The 12,642-nt window shown below is 40.0% G+C and overlaps 1 protein-coding gene across 3 annotated transcripts in view; it reads left to right on the forward strand.

The window, feature by feature from the left end:
* The window catches only part of YLPM1 (YLP motif containing 1), a 62,857-nt gene that overhangs the window by 24,284 nt on the left and 25,931 nt on the right, over positions 1-12,642 (forward strand). For 2 of the 3 annotated variants that reach the window (XM_004010791.6, XM_042252779.2), the window contains exons 5-6: positions 7,204-9,312; positions 11,884-12,004. In XM_004010791.6, the coding sequence (XP_004010840.2) occupies positions 7,204-9,312; positions 11,884-12,004 (2,230 nt within the window). The remainder of the gene's footprint in view (positions 1-7,203; positions 9,313-11,883; positions 12,005-12,642) is intronic. The other variant, XM_060418671.1, reaches the window with a different exon arrangement.

Raw genomic sequence — 12,642 nt, forward strand, 5'->3', positions numbered from 1 at the left:
AGCAATAGCTGTGTCAAGCCTTCATTATTTTCCATAGACATTCTGTGCTAATGCTGCCTTCTCTGTCTCAGCAAACTATTTCTCTTTGTATCCTTAATTTTGCTCCCTGCCCCAGAGAATCAAGGCTTTCAGGCCCAATGAAACTTCTCTGCCTTACCACTAAAGTTGCCATCCTCATAGTTCTTGCGGTCTCAGAAGAAGCCCTTTTCCTGGTTAAAGCTAACACTCTGTGTGTCTGTTAAATACATTGTTGATCAAAATGATACATACATATGATCTTTTTTTAAATCAGGAGAAATAACTGCCTACTGCTCCAAACCACCCTCAATGTGTTTCCTAAGGACAGCTTCTAATTTTTCAGCTGTTTCTTTTGGTAATTACCTCATAGTACTAAAGAAGGTGCTGTTCCTTTTGTCATTTATACATTTGAGATACTACTTATTTACTTCCTGTTCTGATAGGTAAAATTTAGTTCTTTTACTGTTCTGTAACCCCATCTGCCCAATGATATTTATATCATTATTTTAAAATAAGTCAATAAGTAATATTGTTCATAGAGGTAAGCAGTATACTGTGATTACATTTTCTTTAGTGTAATAATTTTTTTTTTTTTTTTTTAGAATTTCCAGTTGCTGTTCTTCTTGCAACATCTTTAACGTAATCCTCTTAACTCCAGTCCCCAAAGCAACATCTTTTTCTCTTGAGATCTCTCTCCCAAATTCATGCATCCTCTTGCTTTTACCTGGGTTGGTTGGCTGCTCTGAAGATCTGTCGTATGGGTATTATTCCGTCATTTCCTTTGACTATTATTCTAGATTGGATTCACGGTTTGTTGAGTCTCATGGCTTTCTGTTTGTGGTGTTGCTGCTGCTAAGTCACTTCAGTCGTGTCTGACTTTGTGCGACCCCATAGACGGCAGCCGTCCAGGCTCCCCGTCCCTAGGATTCTCCAGGCAAGAATACTGGAGTGGGTTGCCATTTCTTCTCCAATGCACGAAAATGAAAAGTCAAAGTGAAGTTGCTCGATTGTGTCTGACTCTTAGTGACCTCATGGACTGCAGCCTACCAGGCTCCTCCATCCATGGGATTTTCCAGGCAAGAGTACTGGAGTGGGGTGCCATTGCCTTCTCCGTTAAAGGCTTATAATGACCCACAAATCAACCTGGACCAGGAAAACTGATCTAAAGCCCAACATATGTAATGCCTCCTTTTCCTGGAGTGCTTGTTCAATTAACTAAAAAATTGTGGGTTGGAAGTAAGTTCCCCGAACTCTTGTATGCCTGAAAATGTTTTAATCTAACCTCGCACTTGATTAATAATTTGAATATATAATTTGAGGTTGAATATATTTTATTATAATTTATTTAAACTAAAAAACAAAAGAAAATGAAAAGTTTACCCATTTCTCCCACCTCCCACACCCCACCTCTGGCAACTATCAATGTGTTCTCTGTATCTAAGAGCTTGGTTTTTTAATTAATTAAATTTTTTTCTAAGATTCCACATCTAAGAGAGGTCATATGGTATGCTTTTCTCTGACTTATTTAACTTAGTTAGCATAATTCCCTGGTGGTCCATTTATATTGTCAGAAATGGCAAGATTTCATTCTTGTAACATTCCATCCAATGTGTATGCTACATCTTCTTTGTCCATTCATTCATCAGTGGACACATAAGTTGTTCCCATATCTCGGCTATTGTAAGTAATGCTGCAGTGAACATGGTGGGGGTCTGGGGGGCATGTATCTTTTTGAGTTAGTTTTTTCATTTTCTTCTCCAGTAAATACCCAGAGATGGAATTGCTGGGTCATATGATAATTCTATTTTTAGTTTTTCGAAGCGCCTCCATACTGTTTTCCATAGTAGCTGCACCAATTTACATTCCCACCAACAGTGCACAAGGGTTCCCTTTTCTCTGTATCCTTACCAACGCTTGTTATTTCTAGTCTTTTTGACAATAGCCTTTCTAACAAGTGTGAAGTAGCATCTCATTGTGGTTTTGATTTGCATTTCCATTATTGGTGTAGGAAATCTTTTCATGTACCTCTTGGCCATCTGTATGTCTTCTTTGGAAAAATGTCTGTTTAGATCTTCTGTTCATTTTAAAATCAGGTTGTTTCATATTTTGCTATTGAGTTGTATGAGTTCTCTCTATATTTTGGAATTAGCGCCTTATCAGATACATGAGCTCGCTCAGTCGTGTCTGACTCTTCTTGATTCCATGAACTGTAGTCTGTCAGGCTCCTCCATCCATGGAATTTCCCAGGTAAGAATACTGGAGTGGGTTGCCATTTCCTTCTCTAGGGGATCTTCCTGACCAGGGGATTAAACCCAAATCTCCCACTTTGCAAGCAGACTCTTTACCCGCTGAGCCACCAGGGAAGCCCATCAGATACGTGATTTGCAAATATTTTTTACCATTCAGTAGGCTGCCTTTTCATTTTAGTGATAGCTTGCTTCACTGAGCAGAAGCTTTTTAGTTCGATGCAGTCCTACTTTTTGATGTAGGCCTTTCGTTTCTTTGCTTTTGATGTTTAGAATCGAAAAATCATTGCCAAGACCTATGTCAAGGAGCCTACTGCCTTTTGTTTCTCCTAGAAGTTTCATGATTTCAGGTCTTACACTTGTCTTTCATCCATTTTGAGTTAATTTTTTTGTATGACATACAATGGTAGTCCAGTTTCATTCTTTTGCATGTGGCTGTCTGTTCTCAGTAACGTTTATTTAAGAGACTATCCTATCTCCATTGTATGGTCTTGGCTCCTTTGTCGTGAATTAGGTGACTGCATGCTCCTGGGTTTGTTTTTGGGCGCTCTCTTCTGTTCCACTGATATGTATGTTTGTTTTTGTACCAGTGCCATACTATATAATAGTTTCCAGTTCACTTCAGTCACTCAGTCGTGTCCGACTCTTTGTGACCCCATGGACTGCAGCACGCCAGGCCACCCTGGCATCACCAACTCCTGGAGTTTACGTAAACTCATGTCCATCGAAGTTGAACATAATTTAGGATCAGTGTTTAGGGTCAGCAAGCATTCTCTTTTCTTCTGTTACCTAGTATAACTGTTGTGTTGTTCTGATTCATTTCCTTTTTAGATGGTTTCTCCCTACTACTAGAAAATTTTTATTTAATCTTCATTATTTTAATAATTTATAGTGGTTTGTATTTGTTCAGTATTATTAACTGTACTGGATACTTAGTGAACTGGGCCCTTTCCATCTGGAAATTAGAATCTAACTCTGGGAAATTTCTTTGTCCTATTTCTTCATTTATTTCTTTTTCTCTTGTTTTCTGTTTTTCTTTTTCTGGAACCCCTGATTTGTAGGATTTTGAACCTGCTATATTTCTTTCTGTTCTCTCTCATTTTGTTAAACTTTCTGAGATACTTCTGGTCCTTTTATTGCCTTTTTTATTTTGAGAATTAAATAATTTCTATAGTTCTTCTGGTTCTGATCCTTTCTTATATATAGCAAATTGTTCTTGATTTACTTATACTATATCTTAAGAATTCTCTCTGAGAATACTAATTTGAGAGTTTTTTTTTTTTTTTTTAAGTTCTCTTCTGCTTTTTTGCATTATTGCTCTTTCTTCCAGATCCATATTCTCTTCCTTTCGTTTTGGAGGCATTCCTCAAATATATTGTGATCTTTAGTTGTCCATTTATACTTAAGAGAGGAAGACAGTGAAACTGATGGGGCATGATGTTTATGCATGTGGAGAGGGGCTCATCAGTTGTCAAACTTTGCTATAGGAGGCTAATGCTAATGCTAGGGGACCCTCAAATTCAGGCATTTAGAGACAGTTCAAGCCCAGGGAGCGGCTGATCAATGGTTTAGAATATGGATTTTAATTTACATCATTTTAACCCCAGGTCTTACCTAGTCTTTTCCCCAGCATCCCTGGCATCTGAGAATCCTGACCCTCCCTGGGTTTCTGTGGGCAAGCCAGACCCATTTTGATTGTATTCTCCTCTGCTCCCGGCAGTCTAAACTGCAGCTGCTTCTTGCTCCATGTGTTACCGCTCATGTTTGTTCTTTGTCGTCCAGAGTTTAAAAACAATCCTCATCTGCGGGCGGCCCTTTCTCTCTGTTTATAGTGAGTTTATGCATTTTTCAATTCCTTGTGGTGATTCTGTGTCAGCTTGACTGGGCTGAAGTACGTTTCCCAGAGTTCTCTTGCTTTTGTGTTTCTGGTTAGGGTGGGTCACGGGGTGGGGGGGATTTTGTATTTAACATGAAATGTTTGTCCCTGGACAACCAAAAGCTTTATAACCATTCTCTCAGAAAAGAAAGTCTCTGTTTTTTTTGTTTTGGGGGAAATCAACTTCGTTCTCTCTAGCTGGCTCACATCTCCTCTTTGATAGTTTGTGACTGAAATTCTGAGATGTAAAGCTAGCTAGTACTAATACATCTTATGTTAGATGATAAGGAAGAAGAATCAGTCAGAAATATCTGGCTAATAAATATGTATATATTTAAACATTTCATAGCAAATGTTAAGGAAGAACTACTCTGTCACACCCATTATTTCTGCAGCTGGTCATGTAATTTCAGTTGGTGTTGATAACTACCTTCTTTCTCTACTTAATCCATATTCTCTTTGCTCTCAGTGGGTACCTCAGCTTGTCCAGGTTCCTTGCCTGGTTCCTTGCCCAAACTTTCATTCTTGAAAGGTCTAAGGTATTCTCAGCCCTGCCTGGATTGAGTAATTGTAGTTTTGTCTTGACTTTAGTCATAGGACATTGAAGGTAGTAAGGAGTGTCCTGGAGGATCTCTTCCATTCCAGACATACCCTCACCCTCACTGTATAAAAAGTACCCAATTTTCCCTTGAAAGACAGTGTTACTCACCCCAGCCAGTACAGTAATAACTCCCTTCTTTGCCTGTCGATTCAGAACCTGAAGTGGCCAGATGGCAGTCTGAATTGAAGTTTTAATAGAGTCCTTGTTGTGTCTCCCGATAGAAGCATTCCTTCATTCCTCCCTTTGAAACTGAGACTTCCAGATCAGCAAAGCCTGACGTCACAGGGATAGGAAGTAAATATTTTGCTGAAACTGAATTTATTACTCTCATTTATTTCCCTAACTAATGAAAGAAAAACCCTTCTATTTCTCTTCAGAGGCATGAAAGGCATCACTATCACCTCAGTCAGAAACCTTGGAACCATCCTAGTTCTTCCTTTTCCAGTATTTTAAATCGCACCTGTTAGAAAATTTATCAGCTTTACCTTCCTTCACATCTCACTTTTATCTCCTCCTTTTCATCCTCATATCAGTCACCATCTTAGAACAGATTTCACCTTCACTTACTTAGACTGTAGAGACAGTGTACTGTCAACTTTTCCCACTTATCCATCTGCTACTTTTCTGCTAAAGCAATCTTTTAAAAATAATCTTTCAAAAACTTAGTGTTTCTGAGTGCTTAAGGTAATTTCTAACTCTTTGTGCAAGCTCAGTCACTTCAATCATGTCTGACTCTGCGACCCCATGGACACTACAGTCCACAGGAGTTCTCCCTTGGCAAGAATACTGGAGTGGATTGCCATGCCCTCCTCCAGGGGATCTTCCGGTGCGGCTCTTGTGTCTCCTGCATTGGCAGGCAGGTTCGTTAGCACCCACACCACCTGGGAAGCCCTCTAACTCCTTACCCAGCTGAATTGATTCATCTGTTATAACAGATCCAAAGTCACACGGCTTTAACAAGTTGGAGGTTTGTTCTCTTTTAGGACTTATGTGGTGACTCTGCAGTGTCAAGAATCCAGATTCCTTCTCATTTGTTACTTTACCATCTCTTGTTATGTGGTCCATATCTACATGGTTCAGGATGCCCCACCACTGTATCAGAGCCAGCATGAAAAAGAGAATATGAAGAGAAGAATGTGTTCTTCCCTCTAAGTTTACCACCCAGACGGATGCGTAAATCATTTTCACTCTCAGCTCATTGGCCAGACATGGCTGCAAGTTCTCCCTGCAAGAGAGTTTGGGAAAGAGAGTCTTTAGTCTGGCTATCCTTATGTCTTGCTGAAAATGGAGAGGTTCAATTACAGTAGGAAAATGGAAATGCGTACTGGAGGAGTACCAGTAGTCCGTGGTGCCGAGGTATACAGGGTCTTCTGGGAGTCGGCCCTTGCCTGTCCCTTTACCTTGCCTCTCATTGTGCTGCTATTCCACTTTCCCAGCCGTCCTAGACTTTGTCTCCTCTTTGCTTCAGCCATGCCAAACTGCGCTTCCAAACTGGTATGTGTTTCTCTCCTTTTCCTCATCACACTTCCTTAGCCTGAGATGTCCTTGCTACCCACTTGCATCATCTCCAGTATTCTCTGTTAACCTGGTCTCTGAGAATTTGTTTCTCAAGAATTAACTAAAGCATCTTCTGTTATAGAAAGCCTTTATTGGACAGCACCACCTTCACTCTCATAGAATTGACCATTCTCTCCTCTGTTGTCCTTATTTTTTTTTTTTTTACTTTTTTTTTTTCTTTTCTTTTCTTTTTTTTTTTGTTGTCCTTATTATATACAGGTAGATGTTAGTCATTGCATCTTGTGGCAGTTATTTACACTTAGATTCTTTGTCTTCTGTTGTAAGCCCTTTGAGGGCAAAGAACACATTTTATTCTTGTATCTCTTGGATTTAGCATAGTACTTAACAGAGGATATATGCTAAATATTTATCCAATGTACAAGTGGGTCCATAGCAGAATATCTTGGTCCAGATTTTTAAATGTTGGGGCATGCTCTTAAGACACAGCTGGCTGCTGTTTTTTAAACTTTTGTCAGTTAGTCAAGATGATAATATTAGCTCCAACAATATTTATACTCATCCTATGTTAACATTGCTAATTGTTTCATTTTTCGTTTTTAGTTATAATTTAACTCTAAAAGTACTCTTAGAATTAGCTATGGGACTTTTCCCCCCCTGTTTGAAATGAATGGACTTTTCTGTCTATTAAGGCACAATATTAATCATTGCTTTTTAACAATTCAGTATATCAGTGACTTGCTGCAGGAGATTTGTCCTAAGACCTTCTGAGCTCTGCCACCTAAACATAATGGTTCTAAGATATTGGTATCTCAGGATTTGTTTAATGACTAACAGTCATTTTTGTAAAAAAAATTCTAAGGCAAGATTGCCTTAAATATTTTTACATGGAAAAAATTTTTTTTCTGCTTTACTGTCTTGAGTAATATCTTTTGTTTCACTTGTAGATTTGATGGTCCTCGAAGATTTGAGGATTTAGGGTCAAGGTGTGAAGGACCGAGACCTAAAGGGCCTCGTTTTGAAGGAAATCGCCCCGATGGGCCAAGACCCAGATATGAAGGTCACCCAGCAGAGGGCACTAAAAGCAAATGGGGAATGATTCCCCGGGGGCCAGCATCTCAGTTCTATATTACCCCCAATACATCCCTCAGCCCTCGACAGAGTGGACCACAGTGGAAAGGCCCCAAACCAACTTTTGGACAGCAACATCAGCAGCAACCTAAGTCACAAGCAGAACCAGGAAACAAAGAACCATTAGCAGACACCAGTAGTAACCAGCAGAAGAATTTTAAAATGCAATCAGCTACATTTCCCATTGCTGCAGATGTAAAGGATGCCAAGGCGGCTCAGTCAAATGAGAATCTAAGCGACTCTCAGCAAGAGCCACCTAAAAGCGAAGTCTCGGAAGGGCCCATAGAGCCTTCTGATTGGGACCAGGATTCTCAAAGTATGGAGACTCAAATGGACAAAGCCCAAGCTGTTACTCAGCCTGTACCCCTTGCAAATAAAGCTATACCTTCTCAATCTACTTTTCCCTCAAAAACAGGGGGGATGGAGGGAGGAACAGCAGTAGCAACATCATCATCACTAACTGCAGATAATGATTTTAAACCTTTGGGTATTGGTCTGCCCCATTCAGAAAACAACCAAGATAAAGGGCTACCTCGGCCAGATAACAGAGACAGTAGGTTAGAAGGCAATCAAGGCAGCAGCTCGTCTTACAGAGGTCCTGGGCAAAGCAGAATGGAAGACACACGGGATAAAGGACTAGTCAGTAGAGATCGAGGCCAGGCAATCAGCCACGGCCCAGGGTTGGTCAAGCAAGAAGATTTTCGTGATAAAATGATGGGTAGAAGAGAAGACAGTCGAGAGAAGATGAGCAGAGGAGAAGGCAGCCGGGACAGAGGGCTGGTGAGGCCAGGAAGCAGTCGGGAGAAAGTGCCAGGTGGTCTGCAAGGCAGCCAGGACAGAGGCAGAGCTGGCAGCCGAGAAAGGGGACCACCCCGGAGGGCTGGCAGTCAGGAGAGAGGACCCCCTCGAAGACCGGGGAGTAGAGAGAGAGTGCCACCCCGGAGAGCTGGGAGCAGGGAGAGGGGACTGCCTCGAGGGCCTGGTGGTCGGGAGAGGGGACTGGGAAGACCAGACTTTGGTCGTGACAGAGGTCCATTTAGACCAGAACCAGGAGACGGTGGGGAAAAAATGTATCCGTATCACCGAGATGAGCCTCCTAGGGCTCCTTGGAACCATGGAGAAGAGAGAGGGCACGAAGAGTTCCCATTAGATGGTAGAAGTGCTCCAATGGAACGAGAAAGACTTGATGATTGGGACAGAGAGAGATACTGGCGAGAATGTGAACATGACTATCAAGATGATACTCTAGATTCATATAACAGAGAGGACAGGTTTTCAGCCCCATCTCGATCTCATGATGGAGATAGACGAGGCCCGTGGTGGGATGATTGGGAGAGAGATCAGGATATGGACGAGGACTACAACAGGGAAATGGACAGGGACATGGACAGGGATGTGGACCGCATCGGAAGACCCATGGATATGTTTGATAGAAATTTGGATAATGAGTGGGACAGAGATTATGGGAGACCACTGGATGAACAAGAGTCGCAGTTTCGTGAACGAGATATTCCGTCTCTTCCACCTTTACCACCCCTCCCGCCTCTCCCACCTATGGATAGATACCGGGATGATAGATGGAGAGAAGAAAGAAACCGAGACCATGGGTATGACCGAGATTTCCGTGATAGGGGTGAGTTGAGGATCCGAGAGTATCCAGAAAGAGGAGATACCTGGCGGGAAAAGCGAGATTATATTCCTGACAGAATGGACTGGGAAAGAGAACGATTGTCAGACAGATGGTACCCATCTGATGTGGATAGACATTCCCCCATGGCGGAACATATGCCCTCACATCATTCTTCTGAAATGATGGGGTCGGATGCAAACTTAGACTCTGACCAAGGCCTTGGAGGGGTAATGGTTCTCAGTCAGAGGCAGCATGAAATCATTCTGAAAGCTGCACAAGAGCTGAAAATGCTTCGGTAAGTTGACTACTTAAGATCATTTCTTCTAGAACAAGCCACATGCATACCTCTCTTTTTAAAACGATGATGTGATATATTTAAATGGAATCATTTTACTTGAAGTTCTTACCACATAATTTTAATTTCTAGTCATTGAGTGCTGTTTGAGGGTAGGATGGCTATTTAGGAACTGTGTTAATTATAAACTTATGTCCTGAAAAATGAAAATTTGGTAGCCATTCTTGACTTTTATAGATAATGTTGCTGACATGTCATACCTGTGATTATGTCAAGTTCAGACTTCAACTTTCTAGTACTCTGGGTTTCACAGAGCTCATATGTAAAATCTTTTTTTCCCCCCTCTTTGTTACTAGATCTGATAGACTTCATATTCACTAATCTTTGGTATAACTTTGGAAAGTGGTGGAAGGATTTATATTTTTCTCTTTTGAAGCTAAGAATGGTTTACCTGGCAGCAGCCTCAGATTTGTCTAACCATTGATTCTTTCTTTTGGAAATGTTTTATCTTTCATTATAACCAGAAGCAGCTATCTCTGCTTGAGGTTGTTACTTGTTTCTATATAATCAGATTTATTCTTTGTGAAATGGAGAATAGAATTTAGATTTCTTGATTTATAATCACCTGTATATAGGTACCTACATAACACTTCCCATCAGTAGCAGTAATAATAAAGGTTAACATTTATTGCACATTTGCTATATACCAGGGACTGTACTAAGTGCTTTGTATGTATTGATTCATGTAATCCTTATACCAACTATATCTTGAGAGAAAAATTTAGGAGTCACTGACAGATTACAATGAGAAATTACTTTTTGAATAATTTCTTAGGAATTAGCAAATATTTGCAAAAATAAATTAATGGTTAGTTTTTTGTATATTCCAGTATATTGTTTCTTTCATTTTTCAATTCTGGTCTATATTTGTGGATTATGACAATTAAAATTATAGCTGAAGCTTTATAACTGGGAAAGTATGTTGAGGAAAAATACATATAAAATGAAAGATCAGATGCCTCAGGCAACACAACAAATTTCTGTGTTTTCTGTGGTCTACAGAAGATACACTTTAAGGGATTTGACTTTTCCAGATTGCTCATGAAGATGTAGAAAGCATGTTATGGAACACTTAGCTACTACTATTTTCACTTTTAAATTATCGATACCTTGAACACCTACTGTGTGCTGGCACTGTGCTGATAATTTACTATGTTATCATCTCAATCCTCCTATTTCAAATCCTTATCTCAAAGGACTGCAAAGATTCGTAGTATTCTCGCTTCGCTAAGACTCAAGAGAGTACCACTTGGCTACTAGAATTGGTAAACCTAGAATTTGAAGTCTGTCCAACTCTAAAGTCTTTTTGTTTATGGAGAACACTAAGCAGATTGATGTTACTCAGCTATCAAGGTTTCTTTCCTTTTTGAAATTTCCGTTTCATCCATTATTGCTTTGCATAGAAATGCTGGATAAAAGTTACTTCATCATTCCTTTTAAAAAGCTCTTTCTAGGCCACATAATTAAAATATCTGAAGTGATGGGTAATAATGGTCACAGTTGAATACAAGTCAGCCATATTGTGTCAGGAAAGTCATAATATGAGTTACATGAGGCAGAAAGTAATCTTTTTCTTACACTTGACCCTTTGTGTTCACTTGGGTCATTACACTTTGCAGAATGGTAGGGAGAAAATTGTAAAAGGTCTGAAGAGGTTGTGGTAGATGTTGTTATATGTTGATTGTGGATGTAAGACAAAGTGAAAGGAATTTGACCAGCCATTTAAAGAGAATCTTGAAGAGGTACATAATTACTCTTTAGGAACATGAAGTGGTGTTTTTAAAGGTATAGGCTAACCGTTGTTCTCACCGTATACAAGAGGGGCCTTCAACTAAAATGCCCACAAGAACCAGGCAGGGAACTACAATGAGTGAAAGTGGGCCAGTATAACTCTGAGTGTGAGGATTGTGGCAAAGCGCTTCGTCCAAGTCTGGCAGCCACCACTCCACTGAGCTGATTGCTGGCATGTGGGAGTGTAGGCCCAGTGTTTCCAAATTGCAAGTTTGAATTTTTATTGAAAAGTATGTATTTTTTTGCTTTGTAAATAGTGTCAACTAGCACAGATTTTTAAAAACTGTTAATGAAAGCCAAATTGTAAAAAGCCTTTTTGTGTGTTCATATATATCCAAATACATTTGGCCCATGTGCCACCAGTTTTCAACCGCTTATCTAAAGACTATGGAACAAAAAAAAAAAATCAGCAAGAGATTTTGGTTGGATGAATGAAAAACATGACAAGTAGATGAGATACTAAAACAGACTAAAGAGGCAGGGTCTAGAATTGATCCCTTCTAGATCTTCAGTAACTTATAACTATAACTTCGGTTGTAGATGTCTGATAAATTAGCTTGTAAAGACAAAAAAGTATTACCCTGGAGATGTTTTATGAGTACTCTAGAGAGTTTGAAACAAGGTTTTTAGTTTCCTTTTTTATTTTTCGATATTAATTATAGTTACTTAGGAACAGAGAACACATGCCTTAAATACAATGGCAATTTTATTTGTTTACAGAGAACAGAAAGAACAGCTTCAAAAGATGAAAGACTATGGGTCTGAGCCTCAAATGCCTGACCATCTGCCACCCCAGGATTCAAGATTACAGAATACACCTTCAAGACCTGGATTGTATCCGGTATGGGAAAATAATATACTCAGAAAAATGAAATGGTTCTTACTTTGTATGTTTGTATGTCGTTTGATTTGTTGTTGTTGTTGTTTTATAATAAGTATAATTTTCCTCTGTAAAAAATGAAAATTTTGGAAAAGTGAAAAACACTAATGGTAATGGACCTTTGAGAATCTTAGGAGTATGGTCAGAAGCATGACAGAAACGCTTTTCCCCTTACAGTTTAAGTACACCAAGCACATCAGAACTGTGTATATGGCTCTGTGTTCATAAAATTGTAAAATTTTCTTGGTAATCCTTTTTGTTCAGATAGTCCTGTTCTTCATCTGGACAATGCAAGGATTCCCTGCGAGCCCTGCTCATGTGAGCTTCCTAGTCTCCCTACCTGTTCAGACTCCTAGTCCTTAGCTAAGGAAAGGGATAGAACATCATGCCCCACTTCAGGCAGTTAAGTTATGCTAAAGAGTCACGTGATTAAGTTCTCTGCCAGAACCCTTGCTGCTGCTAAGTGGCTTCAGTCGTGTCCGACTGTGCGACCCCATAGACGGCAGCCCACCAGGCTCCCCTGTCCCTGGGATTCTCCAGGCAAGAACACTGGAGTGGGCTGCCACTTCCCCTTATCGTCCTGTATTTTGATTGTCTGT

This window comes from Ovis aries, chromosome 7, assembly GCF_016772045.2.
Source record: "Ovis aries strain OAR_USU_Benz2616 breed Rambouillet chromosome 7, ARS-UI_Ramb_v3.0, whole genome shotgun sequence".
NCBI classification, from domain to species: Eukaryota; Metazoa; Chordata; class Mammalia; order Artiodactyla; family Bovidae; genus Ovis; species Ovis aries.